The 20,467-nt window shown below is 39.5% G+C and overlaps 3 protein-coding genes, 2 non-coding genes and 1 pseudogene across 5 annotated transcripts; 1 reads left to right on the forward strand and 5 right to left on the reverse strand.

The window, feature by feature from the left end:
• Positions 1-4,624: 4,624 nt before the first annotated feature.
• LOC130699657 (uncharacterized) lies at positions 4,625-6,398 on the reverse strand (annotated as a pseudogene).
• A 4,184-nt stretch (positions 6,399-10,582) lies between these two features.
• Positions 10,583-10,654, reverse strand: Trnaq-uug (transfer RNA glutamine (anticodon UUG)). The gene has a single exon. It is a non-coding gene; the product is annotated as a tRNA-Gln (tRNA).
• Positions 10,655-10,784: 130 nt separating this feature from the next.
• On the forward strand, positions 10,785-11,511 carry LOC130699702 (chorion peroxidase-like). Its single transcript, XM_057521912.2, has 3 exons — positions 10,785-11,100; positions 11,199-11,360; positions 11,443-11,511. The coding sequence occupies exons 1-3, from the start codon at positions 10,914-10,916 to the stop codon at positions 11,457-11,459; spliced, it is 366 nt and encodes a 121-aa protein (XP_057377895.1). The 5' UTR covers positions 10,785-10,913; the 3' UTR covers positions 11,460-11,511.
• Positions 10,805-10,876, reverse strand: Trnaq-uug (transfer RNA glutamine (anticodon UUG)). The gene has a single exon. It is a non-coding gene; the product is annotated as a tRNA-Gln (tRNA).
• Positions 11,512-12,452: 941 nt separating the features above from the next.
• LOC130699698 (rho GTPase-activating protein 18-like) lies at positions 12,453-16,429 on the reverse strand. The gene is made up of 9 exons (XM_057521910.2): positions 15,896-16,429; positions 14,823-15,031; positions 14,494-14,747; positions 14,139-14,378; positions 13,759-14,040; positions 13,461-13,694; positions 13,124-13,388; positions 12,823-13,058; positions 12,453-12,723 (listed from the first exon to the last, which is right to left on the reverse strand). The coding sequence occupies exons 2-9, from the start codon at positions 14,932-14,934 to the stop codon at positions 12,607-12,609; spliced, it is 1,740 nt and encodes a 579-aa protein (XP_057377893.1). The 5' UTR covers positions 14,935-15,031; positions 15,896-16,429; the 3' UTR covers positions 12,453-12,606.
• A 1,129-nt stretch (positions 16,430-17,558) lies between these two features.
• On the reverse strand, positions 17,559-20,248 carry LOC130699699 (coiled-coil domain-containing protein 93-like). The gene is made up of 12 exons (XM_057521911.2): positions 20,153-20,248; positions 19,966-20,085; positions 19,802-19,896; positions 19,627-19,738; positions 19,352-19,555; positions 19,228-19,290; positions 19,025-19,168; positions 18,743-18,945; positions 18,551-18,664; positions 18,268-18,473; positions 17,963-18,168; positions 17,559-17,881 (listed from the first exon to the last, which is right to left on the reverse strand). The coding sequence occupies exons 1-12, from the start codon at positions 20,162-20,164 to the stop codon at positions 17,714-17,716; spliced, it is 1,647 nt and encodes a 548-aa protein (XP_057377894.1). The 5' UTR covers positions 20,165-20,248; the 3' UTR covers positions 17,559-17,713.
• Between the last annotated feature and the right edge of the window lie 219 nt (positions 20,249-20,467).

The following is a 20,467-nucleotide window of genomic DNA, read 5'->3' on the forward strand; positions in this document are numbered from 1 at the left end:
TATGAGAATTGTTTAGAATGACTTAACCGGGAATTGAACCTCTAGTTTCTGCGTATTTTACCGATGCTCTACCACAGAGCTACAAGTCATATCGAATATAGTTATAAATTTTATCGACATTAACGGACTTAATGCTTAAACTCAGGCACACAGAAACACATGTACATACCCGATTACAGTAGATATGATACATAGCTCAATGGCAGAGCATCGGCGTGATACGCAGAAACTAGTGGTTCAAATCCCGGTTCTCATTCTAAATAATTCTCATACGAATTAAGTATGTAATCCATTAGCATTGTACATTCGAGCCATACATTATCACCAAATTAAAAATCGAAATAAGGTGAAAGAAATAAAAAGCATCGTACAAATCTTACTAGTTTCAACAAGCGAAAGACACCCAAATAAATCGACAATTTTTGAATTTGTTAAGACAAAAAAAAAATTTATTGACAATTCTCTGCACATGTAAATGGTTTTGCAACTTCTTGAAAGGGAAGATGACCCTTTCAAAAGTTGCCGACCACCAAGGCAGGGGGAGACACTGCCTTGAATGACCCACCGGGGAGATTACCCGGTGCTTGGCTAAGAGAAGCCGGAAGAAGAGCCGAAGAAACGGAACATTTTTACAGGAGCGATTAGCCTTTAATTCGGATTTGTGGGTAGCGACATAGCCCTCCGTGAACACTTCATCGAACTATGAGGACCCCCACGTCCCCTTTCCGGTCAGAGCCCTCCAAACCTGGTACATTAAATGTACCGTACAGTAGGGGCATGACCCCCTACGGACTTATTATGAGTCAAGGGGAAACGGGGCTACGGAAAGAGAAGGGAGCCCAGATATGCACTTTCAAATTTTTTAAATTAAATACCATTGTAGAGGAATGTGTGAATGAAGTGTGCAACAGCTTTGGTAAGTGTTTAGCAGCTAACAACAGCTTTGAACGAATCCGTCTCAGGAAACATTGGGGTTGTGTTAGTTGAATGATAATGAAAAAAAATCTAGATCAAATGACAGGTTTATTGAATTTTTAGAAGTTACGTATCCGTGGTGATTGAAGTGGGAAAGAAAATTCGTCCATGTGGTTAAAAAGCATGTTTCTTCCCCTTCAACCAGCATATGTGAAGACACAGCCGTTACAGATTTACATCTTTTCGTGATGAAGAAACTACAGTTGACGTTGTTCTTAATCGAACTTGTTTCAAACAATATCAATCTATTGAATGGAAAACACCTGACTGTCGGACCCCTGGTAAAATAGAATTCTAATTTACTTTCATCATTTCTAACCATCATCACCTGTATTTACCCCCAGGTTGCGTTTATTCATGCTTCCGTGATAAGAAACACCACCGGTCAAATAGTAGAATAGACGGTGTAGCAGCTATAACTCTGGCTGTACTACCACTAAGTTATAATTTCCCTTTTTTTAAGTCACCTAAAATCAACTTTAAACGACGCTTTAAAAAATGTAATATACCTCTTCGATTGCTTTGTTGTGTGGGTATTCGTACTTGCAGGTGAACGACAACTCCATAGAAAAGCAAAGTGATTTATTACCAGGATTGGCCTATTACATGAAAAAAGGAGTCAGTAAATTTACTTTTTTCCATGTGCTTCAATGGAGCTAAGACGTTAATAATCTGCTTCGATTACCTTTAGCAATGTGATTTGATGATGCGAACCATAATAATGATCACTAGCCATTTAGTGTCGATGGATCTCGCTGAATGCTATTTCTATACGACAGCCATTGCCTTGATGCAATGCCTGAATGAACAAGCAACACGGCAGCAATCATTTATCCCTTCCAGAATTCAGTAATTTAATTGTTATCTATTTACCTTCCTTAAATGGTTAGCATATTTTCGCGTTGGTTACACGACAATCTGCATGAAATTGAAAGCATGGATTGTAAACGACAGAAGACGAAATGACGGGCGAGACGAAGACGAAGCGACAGACGGCGATGAAACGAAAGAGGGCGAACGAAGGTGCAAAACTTAGAATCTTAATGATCAATTTTGCATTGGGCAGAAGACGTAGATATCATAGCTTTAAATGGTGAATGTAAAGAAAAGTATGAAAGGAAGAGGACTACATGATTATTGACAAAACTTTAATACAGACGGCAATTTGACTTTCACCAGTTATCGAAAGACATAGAAAATTGTAGACCTGGCAAGTTTTAGATAGAAGACAGAGATCTGTTAGTCCTATGATTAGATATTAAATTTAAAAACAGCAATGATAGTCAGTTAAGCACACTTAAAATACCAAGAAGTAATACCTCTGTGGCCCACATCTTTGTATACACGAGCTGATCAAGTAGATATGATGTGAATACTGCTGAATTGAAATGGTGAATTGAAGGCAGCACAAACAAAGAGAAATATGCTACACTTTTCAGTCCGCAACTGCCAGGAGTTGAAACAGCCAAAAGATTTTAGAATTAAGCGGTGGAATTCCACTTAATTTCTCACATTGACTCTGGCTTCAGTTTCTTTCCAGTTGTAGTTTAAGTGCTTCATGACAATGATAAGATCAGTATTTATTGTAATAGAAGCCAAAATTTGAATGCAATACCTCTCAGTAAGTCACAAACTAGCATAATGGTAAGCAACTGCCAAGAGTTGCAAAGATTTTTTTTAATTTTACCAGCTTGTTAGGGAGCCAATAGCAAAGGATGACCTATTCAATGAAAAACAATGGGTTTGGAATATTTTGCTTAAAATAATGAAAATACTGGATAGTAATAACGCACCATTGTGTTTCAGCAGAATTTTCCTTTGATACCCAAACTTAATGAATATTTCAAACACGATTTTTCACTCTTTACTCGTAATGGCACAAACATGGTCTACTATAGTAACGGCCACTCGACGCGCAATTGTTCCTGCGCCTAAAACTCAATTGCCAGAAGGCTCTAGTATCCGAAATCTAAATCCACTTTCCACAGCGTCACTCCACCCATTCCAATTATCTTGACTTTTGTCACTGATTGGCAATGTGGAGGAGATACTACCGTCGTAGCATCTCCAACACTATTCCACTTCCCACTGCATTTTCCCACTTTATTCCATTTTGTATTAGTTACCAACAGTGGAAAGTGGAGCTCAATTTCGGGTACTAGAGCCATCTGGTAATTTCGTTTTAGGCGCAGGAGGTATTGCGCGTTGAGTGGCCGTTACTACAGTATGTCAAAAGCTTTCGAACTTTCAAACATCGATGCCAAATTTCTTCATATTTCTGTTGAAAATCCGTTACAAAACTAATTTGATACATTTTATTACTGAACTACATTTTTCAGAAAAAGCATGAATTTTTGTAATTAATACAATGCTTTTTAGCATCAATTGGATGTTTTCTAAACTCGTTATTACTAGTGCCCAACGCATGAATGAAAGATGAATTTTCGGTGGTTCCAAAATATCCCACTACGAACGCTGCGAGTATCATGGCCTATAATCGTAAAGAAAAGCACATACGATAATACCGGGATGGTTCCAAAAAATCCCGCTACGAACGCTACGGGTATACCGGTCATTAATCATAGCAGTAAGCCCGTATCTGTAAAATAATCTCATTTTTAATTTTGAAATGCATTTTATGCCAGAATTCACGTATTTTCCCAATTGTGACACGACACCTGTATTGCCTGTGGGTTTAAGTTCAACGAAATTCTTGAGAAGACGATGAAATCAAAATCATCCTTATCGCACAGTGATCAGTTGGTTAAAGATGCCTTCCTTTGCAGCTGGGAGGCTTTTTATAACTCATTACAATACATAGCATTTATTTGAGGTTTGATCCAGAAAGTTTCACCAGTTTTACCAAGCTTTACATACACTCTCCAAAGTTAAAATGTGCTGTGATTTTAGACTCAATTTAAATCATACTTTGTTAGCAACTTTGGATCAAAATGCTAGAAGAAAAATAACACAAACTAGGTCATAAAAAGAATGAACTTAATTTATGGGAAACAGAGATTGATTATAACAATGTTGCACTTTAAATTGATCCAGTTCCAGTGGAATTCTGCACACTCAACAGCACTCAACTGATGAGAGCAGTTGAGTTGGCTCAAACATTCCCATATACAAACACTCCTGACTCTTGAAGAAGTTGGTTGAACATAATATTGTTCTGACACTTGGGCAATAACTTAATTATATACAAGAAAGATTTAAATAAGAATTCTATTGAACAAGAAAGAAGTTCGTTCCTTCTGGTTTTCCATGTCTCCCATAGTACATTACGTTCACCAGCTATAAAGGAAGTTACTTTTTAGCAACTACCATACTAATAGTACCAAGTCCCACACAGCCTCCTTTCTCTCCAACAAATCAACCTTCCTACCCTTATAAACATCCTGAAGAATATTAAGCCTATTCCCCACTGTTTCCAACATTCAGAATGAAACAATTGAACAGCCTAATTAAACCTACCAAATATCAGCTTAATAGATTCAATCATTAATTTACAAAAAGATACATTACAGAACATGACCTGCATATCTTATCATTACTACCTAGGAACTCCTTATCAAACAAGTCACATCTGATGATCACCATAGAAGAACAACGACCAGCTAGTCACATAGCATACGCTCACATAATTTTAGGATAAACCCTAGAAAAACAAAAATATTTTAATTACACAAGATATTTCACTCATTACCAAATTCACCATCATAAGTCAAGCACCATCAGATGCCACATCATGGTTAGGAGACAGACCCTACACAACAAGGCCTGTTAAGACACCAGTGTAGTTCCGTTATGTTGTCATGCCGACCAAAAAATTATTGGAATTATCGGATGGGATAAATGAAAACGAAATTTTTCAATACATCACATCATCACCCCATCATACATCGCTGCTTATGAATTTAATCTAAACTGATTATTCAATCTTACCACTTAAAATCTCTCAGAATTAACCAGACATTTGACTTTGTTGCTTACAGAATAAAAAGAGTATAGATTTACATGCTGGATCCATATGTAAAGTTCAGACTTACAGGTGAGAATTTTGACAACCAGCTGCCGAAAAAATCCACCTTCAAGCGTAAATTGACAATACTCTTTTGTTTCCTACGCTATAAAAAAAGAAACTATAACAACTTGCAGAACGACATCATGAGTACCTTCAAACGACGAGAGCCGCCGTATGATAGGTTATCACACATTGTACGACCGAATGTAAGTTCCCTTCAAAGTTAGTTAGGCGGCTACGTTGTCATTTGTATTTTTTTCATTTTTTTTGCCTCATAAAAGAAAGATATGGCAACCTATTTTACCTAACTATTTCTCCGTTTTCTTTCGTTGGCCATCTAGCGCCAGAACTGAACCAAATATTTTTTTAATATCTACGTTTTCTAGAATTGTCATGAGGTATCCCCAATTTAATACAATCAATACTAATGAAGTGCACTGCTCACTTTGACAAATCTCCTATCACAGTATCTTTACTTACTTTTGGCCAAAGGTCTGCGTCCTTGATTTTTAACGGTAGCCGATTTTCCGTTTCAGCACCCGTTTCCCTTTTTCCGAATGTGTTATTCAATTTGAATGTCCAGTTTTTCCAATCGTCATTTCCCACCCGTTCGCAGAGAACTTGACGTAGTTCTTTAGCTCCATCGGACAGGCTTTCAACTTCGTTTACAAAGTCTTGATGGAATTTTTTCGTTTTCAAATCAATGACGCTTTCCTTGATTAAAGCAACGTGATAGCTGCTAAAGATTCCGGTTCTTACATCAGTTGTTTTTTTTTTCTTGCACGCAGACTTGCAACTGTTTGGCAAGACGATCTAAGTCTGACGACCAATCGTTTGCCACTTTTCTTCGAAATTCTTCAGTGAACTTCAGTTTATAACGAACTGTCTCTTGTTTCGGACCGAACTTTAAAATGTTTTCAGGTTTGTCATTAATCGACTCCAACTCGATCCCATTCTTCTTGACATCCTCCAAATCACAATCGATGTTAGTGCAAATGATGCAGTCGTGAATGTCTTCGGCTCTCCTTCTTATCATGCAAAACGAACAGAAATATTTTGGTAAGCTGAAATCGCCATCGTCTTGGAGGAGGTGAATCGCCTTAAGCTTCTCATTCTCGTTTTGCTTGTGTTTGGCCTGCAGGTAGCGATAGCGCCAATGTTTACCTTCAGGTGTTTCGTCTGGGATTTGATATCGAAAAATCAAGTCGTCAAATTTACCACCCAGGTCTTCCCTTTCTACGGCCAATTCAAATTTGTCAACGGCCCCAAGCGCTCGTATGGAAAACAGCGTCAACAATTTCGATTCAAACTTCAAACCGTGAGTTGCATCACGTGCCTTTTTAGTTTTCCTAGGACCGGAGACAGGTGCGTCATTTTCCTTTTTCTCCGATGCCATTTAGCAAAGCATTGGACCGTTTTTCTATTCAAGGTGATGAACTTGGAAAACCTAAATGGAATGCAAAATGATTTCATTGCCACGATCTGAAGAATTTGTTTGAAATAAAATGTTATCAGTTTCGTCAAGGCAGATAACGCCAATAGGGATAACGATTATCGATGGAGACCGGTTAGATTTTAATTTTTCTTTTTTAAAGCGACCCACCACTAAAATATTGTTGCAATGAATAGCAAAGAGAATAGTAACCTACTGAAATAGAAAACGTGGATCGCCAGTTTATTACGTGATTCTTGTGCCCCCACCCCCTCTGTGTGACTTGATTTGCATTTGATCGAGAACGATTAGGGATCATTAAATAAGACTAGCTTCCTTACCTTGTTAAAGATGCACCGATGACGGCGATCGATCGACAAACGGGTCAAGTCACGAAGAGATGCGCTGGTCACAATACAGAGGTTCAACCAAACTGGCGAGCTGCAGTTTTTTAACCACTGTTAAGCAACAGACGATACAGAAATGCCTGGAAACTTAATCATTACCCAGTACAATATCGCGCATGTAGATAAAGGTAACTATCTTTGCAGCAAATTCGAAATGTCAATCACGTAGCGGCGTAACTTGATTTCAATAACACGCTGATTATATATAGCGTAGGTGTGGGACTTGTGTATGTCCTCTGGCTTTTTCGGTATCCACGTTCAACATACATAGATTTTCCTGAAAAGTCTTAAGTATGTTCTTTCGGTTAACTCTTCATCTTAGCCAGCACACCGCAGCGAAAGAATGACATTTATAAGATTAATACCTCGCTGGATTAAGAATGCATGGGTTCCGAGACCTATAGGTAATTGAAGAAACCGACAAGATGCGCCATAGGTCCTCTGTTATTTTAAGGGCCATTCGAATTCCGAAAGGACCAGTTCAAAGAGGCGCTGCACAAGCAAAGTGGTCAACTAGCTGAGACGCCTTTGCATTGGCGAAATTGGTGAACACCGCAACTGGTTGGCTTAGTTCTTTTGATTCAACTTTTTCTGTTCAAATGTACCAAAAATACTAAACCAGAGGTACTTCTTCCAAGATCATTGTGACCAAATCAACCTGAATACCAATTACATTAGTTGAGAAACAATGTGAAGAGATTTAAAATATGACTGAATCTGATTCTGATACGATGGATTTGTGCAAGCTGCTTGGTGAAATATCATCTGATAGGTACTAGGCTGTCTTATCTGTAAGCAGGACCACTTTGAAATTACCATTCAAACTTACTTTAAAGCAAAATTTAAAGCTTTAAGTTGATGATGAATGTAACACAGCCAATTGAGAATACACATGTCATCCACTATCTTTTGAAACATCCTTTGGTTGACTCTGTGCTTTCCAATAATGGCATCACTTTTCTGTCTCAGGTGTCAAAGGCTGTCAACACACCAGGGAGCCTATAAGCAGACAGAATGTAAACAAAGAAGAATATTGCTACTCCCATTTAAAAGGGCTATGAAAGAGTATGTTTCGGACAACATGACAAAACATGAGTTAAGTTCATTTACTGCAAATAGGAAAATGGTGTAACTGAAAATTCAAGAATAGTAAACTCATTTTACCATTTAGTTAAAAGCCTGAAAATTGTATGTCTGAAATTTGAAATGCTAATTAAACAGAGTGGTTCAATTAGGCAAAGAATCATTGTTTGTTTTAACTTTACACAGCCCTTTAGTGTCTAATGCTTACAGCTTTCGAAGCCAAAAAAGTAAACACAAAAAGTTATTGATAAACAAATATTAATAATAACAATAAGCTGCAATAAGTAATAAATAAACAAATGACGGTTAGGCGCGTAATGGAAGACCTCGACACTAGTGCCACTGCAGTCTGGCATCAGGACTCAGGACGTGCAAGTTGACTACTCAGGCGGCTCGAGTAGTTGGTGTAGACCACGTTTTTAGATTACATCAGGCGTATGTTTGATGTCAAAGGGGCCATTAATAGCTTAGCATTTACCTTTAGCCTCCTGGGAAAGTAAGGAAGAATTTGTCTGTTGGTCGTAATAATTATGAGGCTTGCTGTCTACGAAGCTGACGTCATTACAGCAGGAATGGAAGCCCCAGGTAATTGTTTGATTGGCGCCAAAACAAGTGGTAATAAGAAGCATCGATTTGACTTTCTGTTTTCTTAGGAAATACCCCCATAATTTTCGTTGCTTCTTACTTCAAAGGTAATCTTGTGTGTGGGAATTGTGAGTGACATTGCTGATACACCTCGAGACGAACGCTAACAATAACAGACTCGTTTGGAAAACCCATACGTTAGCCCAGCATCGAAGCGTCGAATTTAATCGTCATTGGACACGACGTCTACGGACCAGACTTCAGGGTACAATATGACTCTGCTTATCATTAGAAATTTGTTGTTACCATTGTAACCTAAATGTTTCTAGGTCTGTCACCATTTCAATTTTGATGACCTTGTCATTAAATGGTCTTAAATCTGATTATAATTCAATGTGGCTATAAAAAAACTAGGATGAATTTCTCTTAGTATCCTCCATCCTCATCATTGAAGATAACTATCTGCAGTCAAGTATTACGAGCTCATTCAGGTTAACGTTAACGCGACTCAATCAATTACACTTTCAGAAAAGAATCATCTCAACAGGAATCGTTTGGAATCCAACGTAAAAAACCAGAGTTTTGTGCTTGATAGTTTCTAAGAAGCACTGGGAAGCTTGGAAACGGAACACGTCAAAGGAGGAATGATCAACTCAACAGTACCCAATACACGTGTTCTTTATGTGGGTAGCAGATCTTCTTCAGGGAGTCCTAGAGGAGCTACAATCTACCGATGCAACATACATTCCACGTTTCAAACTGAGTACGTTACAATCAGCTAACAATAGCGACAGCTGTTCGATTGACATCGAATTTCTGTCGCTAGATGTCAGCGGCGTTGTCTTTTCCGCTGCTTCAAAAAAATCACATTTTCCGTCCTTTTGGCGGGATTCTTCAGCCGTTTTATGCTCAAAGCTTTTCGTCAACGATGACCAGATTGATTCCATGAGACAGATCACAAAGAGAAATCAACCGTCGATTCAACGAAAGCGCGGCAACCATGGCTATTGAAACTATACAGTCCCTCTTGTTTCTCTCTTGGGGTAAATTCCGAGATGGTGGTATGAAATACCTGCGCGACTAAAGGTGAGGTATAAAAAAAGACACTTTCTCCCCATGTTATTTCCAACTAATTTTCTTCGATTAACACCAGGTTGCCTGGTTTAGTGTTGGCGAGAATTGGAGTATACTTAATTGACTTATACGTCATATATAGTGCGATAACCTTCACCGCAATGTCCGCCCATTCGTGTAATGAAAGCTGATCTGTCCAAGCCGATGAAAGTACGTGATTTACTCGTTCAGCGACGAATATGTACAATAACCTTGAGAAACAGAAATTTATTGACTGATTTAATTTATTTCACAATTTCTAGATAGAAGGGTGCAATTTACTCAACCGCCGATCTTAATAAACAAATACTGTAGGTGATTTATACTACCACACGTCTCGTGTCAGGTGTCCGAACAATGGCTTGTGCAAACGCTGCATATGAGAAAACCGATTGCGTGGTGTCCTTTACATGCTCCCCATTTCAGCCGATTCGAAAGAAGGATGCAACGGTGACGCAACTTATCGGAAGGAGTCGCTGCTACTTTAATGCTGGTAATCAACTTCGTTTCGGTGAGGATAGTTTTTTAACTTAAAAATCTAATGTAAGAAAGTTTATAGAAGACCGCCATATATGGATAGAATTAAAAAAAGAATCTTAAATTCTTGACGGGAAAAATACGAATGCGCCTCAATCGCGTAGTTATGCAGGGCTTTGAGCAAGCTAAACTGGTTTTCAGTTTTAATAATTGTTAAAAAAGCAATTAGAAATGCACTCGCATTCTTTTGTTATTTGCGAAACAAAAAAAATTTACCAGTATGTTTAAAAAGGGGAGAGACGGGCGAGTATTGTCGTGTTCCGGCAACCACAGCACGCGTTATCATGCTTGGATAATGAGCATAATGTACGTTTTTCGTTTGATTGAACGCAAGAAAAATATTTACCGTATTTAATTGTGTGATTTGGCATTGAAATCGCAAAGTAAATTATGTTTTTATTTTAAAAAGTATGAAAAATGTTTAGGTTCTACCGAGGGTTGAACTCGGATCGCAGGATTCAAAGTCCTGAATGCTAACCATTACACCATAGAACCGTGGTAAAAAGTTCTTTGCGGCTGGAGTGATGATGAAAGCTTCTGGTGAATGAACAAATGGGAGCGATTACATCACACATGGCTCGTATGGCGATTCAGGTGATTATTTAAAGTATACTTGACATGGGAAAAAAACTAAATAAAAATATTAGGTTCTACCGAGGGTTGAACTCGGATCGCAGGATTCAAAGTCCTGAATGCTAACCATTACACCATAGAACCTTGGACGAAAACTCTTCTCTAGTCATGACGTCAGTAGATGAGGACTGAACTACTCGGTAACGTGATGGTGAATGAACACAACCATGTCGCCGATGTGTTATTGTTTGAATCACGTGACTGCAATGGCCAATGGGAAAATTCAAGCAGTTACGAAGAAAGCCGCAGAATCATCATTGCTCAAGTCCAGCTTATAACCTACAACGGATTCCTGTCTTTACTGCCGGGTATTATTATTTCAATGTGGAACAATCACCATATGTTGCCAACGTGTCCCTATTAAGGAAAGCTAAATTTAAAGTGTACGAAAAAAATATTGTTGCAGGGGAGGAGTTGGCTGAACAGCCGAAATTGAGGCCACTTCTGAGCTGTTACGACAGAAGCTACAACAAGGAAACTGACGCTAGAGTTTCTAACGAGTTTTCCACGGCCGCTTACCGTTCTGGTCACAGCACGCTACAGATGTTGTCAAGAAAAGGAGCGAAAAGTATTTGAATGACAGCAATTGATTCCTTTTGAGCGTCTCGCACGTTATGAACCTTTTCCATTTATTCTCATTCATTTTATAGCATCTATTCAACCATAGTGAATCAAAATTTGATGCAGCGTCAAATACGCAGTTAGCCAAAACTTCAACCCGTTTGCCTTGTGATAAACGGCAAACAAAACGCTGTCGTATATGGTAACGCACATGAAAGTTGAATACGTCCTTCACCATTCATGTCAAAATTATAATTAGAACGCATGATTATGTGTCCCTTTCTCCTTTCATAAAAAAATGTCGTTCACCAGGTTACCAATTCATTCGTTCTAACTAAAGAAATCAAAGCACGGCTTCGACTTGTTTGCCATGAATGTGCACAGGGACGGATTATGGACTTGTTCCCTTAGTATCGGCGGCGGGCAGCCTTTACAATCTCTCTTCTATAATAAATTGACGTGACCAGGAGAAGGAAAGGAGGCCAACTTCGTTCTCTGTCCCCAACGGTATCTATCGGTAAATTGTACTCACTATCTCTGATTTACTTCGTCATTAGTTTTGCTTCGTGACCGCAAATCATGGTCAGTTTTGCATATTCTCGTGCACGAGGGGACACGATGGACGTTAATATGTGCGGAGAATTTCGTCGTGGAACTCTGTATGATAAGAGACCCTTGGAGCTGGGAACAATAATATTACTGCCGCAAAATATTATGTGCCCGGAGTGGTGATGAATTTTTAGTAGGAAACAAGCGTTACTAAGATTGGTTTCACTTCCGGTGAGTTTCAGGTCATGTCGGCCCAACAAGTAATTCGTTACATTAGTTGTGATCTACATCTCAAACAAGTAAAACCAGATATGAAACAAAAGTTTTGTGAGAGTTCTACACTAAACGGGTGATGCTATGGGCCGTCCATGGAGATTCCAGGTGAAGGTAATCAGAGGAAATGCTACATTGGCAATGGCACCCAATGGAATTGATTATAGACCTTGCTTTAGCTAGCCACGCCAATTAAATTGTTTCCTGTACTTGACATTAATATTTTTAAGGATATTGGTACAGTGTTGTTCAAGGAATTAAACCATTGTTTGCAGAGAAACGGCAAATTAAATTTATGTATTTACAAATCTCAGTGCAGCAATCGACATGCATACTGTTTTGCAATCAACTGTCAACTATGAACAACTTAAGCAGGCTTTACACATATTGCACGGCTTTTCATCATCGTTTACATACTAGAAAATGTTGAATTATTTGACTTTGATGCGAGATAATTGCATTAATATTTCCGAAGGAATAGAGAAAAGTTCGTCTTGGTGGGTGACGAGCATCTCAGTTATGCGGTTAGTTTTCGCGGCGTAGGCCATCTGTCATATCAAAGGCATTGATTTAGAGCGTCTAGTTTCGCGCTTCAAAAGTCATTTGAGATTGAGCGTATAGTCATTGAGGATGTGAAGTAAGCTTACCCCGTCTGTTAATGATTCCATGTTGGTTTTGGTACTTGCTTTACTTATTCTGGGAGGGAAAAGGTTTGGTCCCATCACTGTGGCCACGTTGTTGACCGTCATTCGGTTATGGGCCTGATGATCTACAACGTCCCTGAGAAATCTGAGCAATAATCGAAGTGTCAGGTAATTGACGTCGGGAAGCTGGATAATTAATAGATTAAGTGCCCAAAGCTGATCGTCGAACATGGTCATGTCTGTACAAGAACATAAGAATAGGTATTGTAAAGTAAATTAATTCATATTTCATTGTTTTACATACCTCCAACTTGAGCAAACAAGTCTAAACAGTCCTGTGTGAACAACGATTCAGGTAACTGTCTCAAAAATGATTTCAAGAGGCAGGCAACCTCATGAGGGCCAGAGCTGTCCAGCACACTTTTCACGGTTTGTATCCCTATAGCATCAACATGATTCTTCCATTGGTTTTCTATCAGCTTTTGCATAGCTAGCATCTTTTGTTTATTGCCAGGTACTCGTAGCAGTCCTTCTTCATCCAGTCGTCTATTTCTCAGCTGCTCTATTAACTATTGGTAGGCCACAAGTGATTTGGTTCAAGGAAACTGTCAAATGTGTGTGAATTTTTAAAAATTATTCACCATTGTAAAGATAATTGGTATTCTTGCTTGATCCTTTTCCACTAGTTTTTTCAAAGGTACTCCAAAAACATTTCTCTCGCGACTTGCCTGTGCGAAACTACGAAGTCTGACCCTGCTTCGTTTCCTTATGGCCAGCCCATACTTATCCATTAAGGCGGTCAGTTCCAGGAGAGACAGTTGACGTAATTTTCTCTTCTGCGCATGGGTGAGTCCGTCCTCGAGAGAAATTCTCGGCTAAAAAAATGACAATAGAACATTAAAACTTCTATTAATAGGTGATCTCATCACATGAATCAACCTGTTGCGTAACAGGAAGTAACTCTGAAACATCCTCGAATTGATCGCTGTTTCTCCTTTGACTGTAGAGCGAAGCCGACGAGAGTGTCCCAACTAGTTTGAACTTGACAATCTCAATCCCCTGCTTATCGACCGCGGCCACATGACCTTCTGTTGCTGGGCTGAAAAATCCCGGCCGAGACGGTTTAAATGACTGTTTTATGCCATCGATTTGATTAAAACTACGTCTTCTTCTCGCCTCTGGTCTGTACGTAGTCGGAAGGAACGAATCCAGGTGAAAGATCTGCTTTACACAAAGAAAACAATGAAGCCCCAGTTTTAAAAAAGGTATTCTAAGAAAAAGAAAAAAATGTTTAAATAGAATGTTTAATAACGCAGTACTTTGTTGCTTGAAATAGTTGCCGCATCATCGTCATTCAAGCAGCTGTTTTGAAATCGATTGGATAAATGCTCGCCATCGTCTTGGCTACCGGAGCGCGACCAAGTTTTTGGCGAGACTGCCGGACTGATTGTTAGCCCTTCTCCTAGCAAATTCTCGGTTGATGTTTTCAACGAGTCCGTGTCCAACGAGTCAGGGGTGGCTGATCGCGAGCGGCCACTCGATCCGCCGCTATGGCTAGCCTGGTCATGTTTTTCGTGCACACACACACACACAAAATAACGATCACCACCAAATGCCCGTTAGTTGGTCTCAATCCGAAATATTTATCTTTTACGTCTTCTCTTTAGAACTGACCTCTGGATCACGAAAAATGTCGCGACAGTCGGGCCTTTGTTGGCCAGCTCCAGTTCGAGTTTTACGGCTCTTTACTGTGAGGCGAAGAGTCTCCACTCGTCGCCGGATCGTTTGGTATTGATTACTCGTCAGATTATCTTCTATTACGGCATTTGCTAGACTCGTTTCCGTCACTAATTGATTGTTTTCCATCAGGTTGTCGACAATGTCACCCAGTCCGACGTCGATTAGCCAAGTAGCGGCTTCTTCCGCCTCTGCCGAATCAAAACATGAGGTAATAACGCAGAATGAAATAACGGAAAATGTTTTCAAGTTTTTGACGTTTGAACCTTCTGGTGTAGGTGATAATAACTCGTCTTCGGATGATGTGGTTTCAACCATTGACCCGTCGTGGTTTTCCCAGCCATCGTGCAGATGGGCTTCCCCTTCGACCGTCGCCATGGAACAAGTCCAAATAGAGACGTTCCTTCTTTCAACCGTGAGGCCCCCCTCACAAAGGTGAAAAGGAGAAAGAAAATCAAAAACTTTCCCTTCTCGTCTGCAGAAAAAGAGGTAAGAATATAATCTTTTCTCGTTTTAGTAATGATACATAATAAGGATGAAGTTGCTTCTTCACTTTCTAAACTTTGCCGGAAGCAATTTCTTGTTTGAGACGAGACACGCTATTTTCGCTCCGTTTTTTTTTAAACCGTCTGCCGTCGTGCGATGCAAAGAATAAGGAACTTTCACACTACATCGAACACCCGATGCGCATTCCGAAAAAAAAAATTCGATGGATGTGGGAGAAAAAAAACAAAAATTCGATGAAAAGGAAAACCGATAAAAGACAAAAATTATACCCAAACTAACATTGGTATGTGTTGTGTTTCTGTGGGAACACACCTAGCCAAGCGAAAAAGGTTGATTTTTGGTTTTTGTTTTTCCTTGAAGAAAAAAATGTGTGGATAGTTAAAAATTACAGCCGGAAAAAAAAGGGAATTGGTGAAGCTAATCACAGAGTTTTGGGAAAGTTTAAAAAAAAAGGTAGGGGGTTGTATAAAGAAAAAGTCACATCATTGCGTAGGTAATTGCTAAATTGACCTTTTTTTTATCAGATGTGCACTTTATTAGCAATAAGAGCAATAAAGAAAGAACAAATTCCGCGCCGACAAAAGCCTCCAGAAATCATTTTCTTATCGTTTTTAAAGTGAAAACGCGTCGAACAGGATAGGATCATCAAGTAATTATTTTAGGAAAAATTCACCTTGAGGGAGATAATTAAATTTATACAGCAGACGATCGTAAAAAGCGACCTACTTCTTTGGAAAACGATTATCGTGTACTCGTTTGCCTTTTGAATTCACTTGCACTCTCTTTTTTTTCGTCTTGTTTAGCCAAAAAAATTTTCGTTTGTTTCACTTACCACGTTTTTTCTTCGAGGCTTTTAATCAGATGCTGATAAAAAGAGCGGGTTGCGGTAAAAGTCCGCCAGGAGCTCGATCCAACTTGTAATTGAACGAACGAAAAAGTTTCATTTAGAAGGCGGGCTAACAGGTGTGAAATTCTTTTCCTTTTTATCTTTTGTTAACAACCTAAATCCTGGTTGGTTTATCAATGATTCACTGATAAAAAAGGCAATTTTTTGTGTGTTTCTCAACTGACTTATGCGGTTTTGACTATCTCAACCAGGATGTCTCATAGCGTCCATTACGAAAAAACAAACAAAAAAGGGGCACCAATTCACTTGATCATGTTAATCGGATGTAGCGAAAATCATGCGCTGAATTAAATCTCCCTTTAAAGAATGTCTGGTCCTGAAAGGCGTTTAAAGTTTCGTTCGATTGTTCCACAAATATTTTTTGTTTTTTTTTTCCAAACGTGTTGCACAGAGACTGGCGCAGAGGGAAAACAAACAAAACGAGTGGAAAAGCACGTCCTGCTATCACCGAGGCACGAACAACACTGAAACTTGTACTGTCCCCTTCGCCCGTTGTAAAGGAGAAAAGAGCATTGGACTTTTTTTTCGAAACCGGCCAGCAGGTGGGCTGGTGCCACACGCGGGAAAGAGAGAGAGAGAGACACAGTTAAGAGAGAACGTGATGGTGTACACATCAAATGAGAAGGCGGTTTACAACAAAAAAAAAAGGACGTAGCCTTTGGGGTGGATTTTGACTTGACGCGTAGCATTTTAAAAGAGGAGGCAGGGGGGATAGAATCACGAAAAAAGAAAAAGCTACTAGTCATATTGCCTCCGTTTTGTTTTTGTTTAAAAGTTTTTGTGCGTGTACAGGTGGGCAGTGTGACGGGGCCATCTGTTGCGCGACGGCATGATTAATGAAGAATTATTCTAATGCGAGAGGGGATGAAATTGAAGGCGGTACGGGGAGAGTTGTGACGCAAAAAAAAGAGTTGAGGAAATAAAGAAAATAACACAGTCGAGTAAAAGCAGTAAAGGCCCTCGGATTTATGCAGCGCTCACGCAAATCATTTTGACATAGAAAAAAAAAGAAATGAAAGAAGTAGGACTTGTTCTCAATCTGGCCAGCAGAGTGTTAGCTGAGGAATAATGTCACAGATGTCGATCCATTACAATTTTTTTCGTTTTCTTTCTTTTCTCTGCTCTTGCCCATTGGCAGTCGATAATCCATTTCTTTTTTTTTTTTGTTTTTACATGCGTTCCATTCGACGTTACGATTGAGAAATTCCGTGTGTGTCGACCTGATACTTTGGCCGTGAGCGCCAAACATATTTGGCTTCTTTTTGTTTTCCAGTCGGACGGACATTAGCGAAAGCGTGGAAATGTTTTAGTCTTTCTAAGAGACGCCACGTATAGCAAAGTTTGATATCATTTCACTAACAAAAAAGAATAAGACAGAATAAAAGTCTTGGTGACGGCCCGTAATAATGACACGAAGAAAAATCAGTGAATGCGCGTGGCACGATGCCCGTAGCCATACCTTTCGCTTGGAACATTGTAAAAGATAAAAAAAAAAGTGAAACTCTCGAGATTTTTTTATCGTTACATAAAGGATAGCAGTAAATAGAAGCAGCGATTGTTTTTTATTAACGGTCTACGACTTGCGTTTTCTTCTAGCGTCATCGTTAAATATTTGGCATGCGCGGAATGCAAATGTTTTTATAGAGTAATATCACATGAAACATCGTATAAGAATTCCACTTGACAATTCCTAACCCAAGCAATTTTGTTTTTTAGGCGTTTCGCAACGTTGGCTCGCGGTTGTTAATTGTCGTGATCGTTCAGCTGCGACATCAACTGCTTGTATTTCTGACTCTCGTTGCTGATGGCCTTGAGCGTGTCTCGGTATTGGTGCTCATCAACGGCAAACTGGCCAAGGCAACGGCCCAGATCCTGGTGTTTTTCTGTCAACATTTCGATCTGCTTCTCTATCTGTTCGCCAACCGGAGAAGAAAAAAAAGAAAATGGTATTTCATTTTAAAAAGGCGATTTCTTTTGTTTTTTTCTGATTACCTTATTCTTGTTCTGCCTGACGGCCGAGACAATCTTCTCCATTTGCTGGAGGAATTCGCCTTTGCCGACCGAGCTCGTCATGGACTGACTGAATTTGTCGTGAATTGAGGTCAGCAGTGAGAGCTCTTTGTTCAAATAGACTTTCGTGTCCTCCAACGTGTTGTACAACAGGTAATAACCATTCAATTCCGTTTGCTTCTCATTGACTGCAAAATACCAGCATAACAATCACAGAAACGACGGCCGTCACGATGTTTTTCAATCGCCAAAATAGAAAGCGGATTAGGATAAGTGAAAAGAAAAACCTTGTGTGCATAGTTCGGTGAACCGACGTTGGTATTGGTTAAGCTCGGCGTTGCCCGGCACGGCGTCCAACTGGCGGCGCAGCTTCAGCAAATTTACGTTCTTCTCGCCTAGCGTCTTTAAGGCGCCGGCCAGCTGCTCGCGGGCGCTGTCCACTTGCCGCTTGAGTTGATCTTGATTCGCCGGAGCTTCCTCTTTGCTCAACGCTCTGTTATTATTGAAAAGAAAAAATCGTTATTTCGTGGGCTTACGTGATCGTTAAGTTAATAGGTTTTTTTTATCTACTCGTTGCGTGACTGCAGTTCTTCCAGTTCTGCTTTGCATTGATTTTTAAATTGCTTCCGCTGTGCATTGGCCGCTTCGTTCTGGCTCACGAGGCGATCAAGCTGATCCAAGGTCCTGGTTAGCAAACAGCGTCATAAAAAAATTACTTTAATATTTTTTTTTTCGGACGTCATGCGCGATTGGATTCATTACTGGCGGTTCTCTTCCGTCTCCAAGGCTGCCAACGATTTCTTCTGTTCGTCTAGAACTTGTTCAGACGCGATAAGATCGACGATTTTAGTTTTCAGCTGGTCCATCACCTGTTGTTGGGAAGCTATTTGATTGCACACGCGTTCCAACGCGTCAGATGTTTTCTTATTGCGTTCTTGCAAATGGGCTCGTTCATCCCTTTCACCCTTTTTTTTTATAAAAAAAAACAAAGGTGTTGGTTATGGTAAACGTCCGAACTGGAAATTCTTACGTATTTTTTTTTACTTCGCGTTCGTTCTGGCGTTGAGTGTAGTCCTCGATTGTTTGACTGATTAGATCAGCTTGCTGGTGGATAAGGTTGCTAACTTTGTGGGCGATCGCTCGATTTTCCAACTTTTTCTCGCTCTTCACCTCTGTTTTCTCTATCAGCTAAAAAATGTTCGTTTCAGTTTGGAACGATTTCTTGTAACTTATATGGATTGTCATACCTGCTGGCTGTCATCGAGCAGGTTGACTTTGTTGCAGCCATATTCCATAAGAGTTGAAATAACCTGAAAATTGGTTTAATGAATGGGGTTGACTGACGGTACAACATTCAATAACTATGCTTACCTCTTTCTCTAATGGCAGGGATTGACCCTGCACTTTCTTGAACTTCCTTTGTGGAAGGAACACTGTAGGCAAATGGTTGGCTGTTTCTTTCAGCTTTGCTTCTGATTCTGGTAAAGGAAACGTCTTCTGGTACTGCAAATCAGCTATTTTTCTTAAGTGGTCGTTCAAAGATTCCCTCGTCTCCATGGCTTTCTTGACCAACCACTGTAATGCGATTTAGTTCATTATTTATTATGAATAAAGGAAAATTTTGCATTATATTAAATTTTACTTACTTGCATGACTGGGAGGATTTTGACTGTATCAAGACCTTGGATTTGGTGAGGTTCCAGTGCATAGGCACACTTGATTGACAGCAAGACATTGATGATTTTTTCAGTGATTTCACTGTTTAAGAAGAAGGATTACAGTGCTGAATAATAAATCTATTTTTATCCGTGACAAACCCACATTTTTTCACCAATATTCAGATTTTCTCGGAATAGGAAGTTGACGTCAACACCAACTGCGCAAAGTTCCAAGCACCACACCATGCCTCCTACCACCTTGTAAAAGCATAACATGTTAAACCCAACTCTGAGAATTATTTGCTATATTTATTTCTGTTAGCATACTTTGTCGAATGCAGACAATCCTTTTAGCCTAACGCGGAAGTAGCCCGCTGCCAACAGCAAATCGCAAATGTCCTGCAATTTTGCTCGTTGTTCTTCATCGTCCTTTACTTCAAAAAGCTCCTGAAGGGAATCAATACGAAAATTTTAGTAAAGATTATAAATCCCTTTTTGAAAATCGAAACGTTACCCGCTTGTCCATTATGCAGAGCAAAGCGATTTGACGGGCTAACACTATAGCAAACTATACACAAGATCGGGCGTGTTGTTTTCCTGACTTGTTTTTATTTTTTGGTTTAAAATTTAAACCATAGATGGCTAATAATATCAAATGTCGCCGTAAGGCAAAGCGTACATTGCAGACGAAAACTTACTCCTGTGTAATCATCAGCAATAAGCGTGGCAAAAAAAATATTTTTGTAAATTATCCGCCTTTTATTATTTATCCGAATTATATATTATCATTGTTTTGAGAGAATCTTAGCAGCAATTTCGTTTTTAAACG

The sequence above is a fragment of the Daphnia carinata genome, chromosome 6 (genome assembly GCF_022539665.2).
Source record: "Daphnia carinata strain CSIRO-1 chromosome 6, CSIRO_AGI_Dcar_HiC_V3, whole genome shotgun sequence".
Classification (NCBI taxonomy): domain Eukaryota; kingdom Metazoa; phylum Arthropoda; class Branchiopoda; order Diplostraca; family Daphniidae; genus Daphnia; species Daphnia carinata.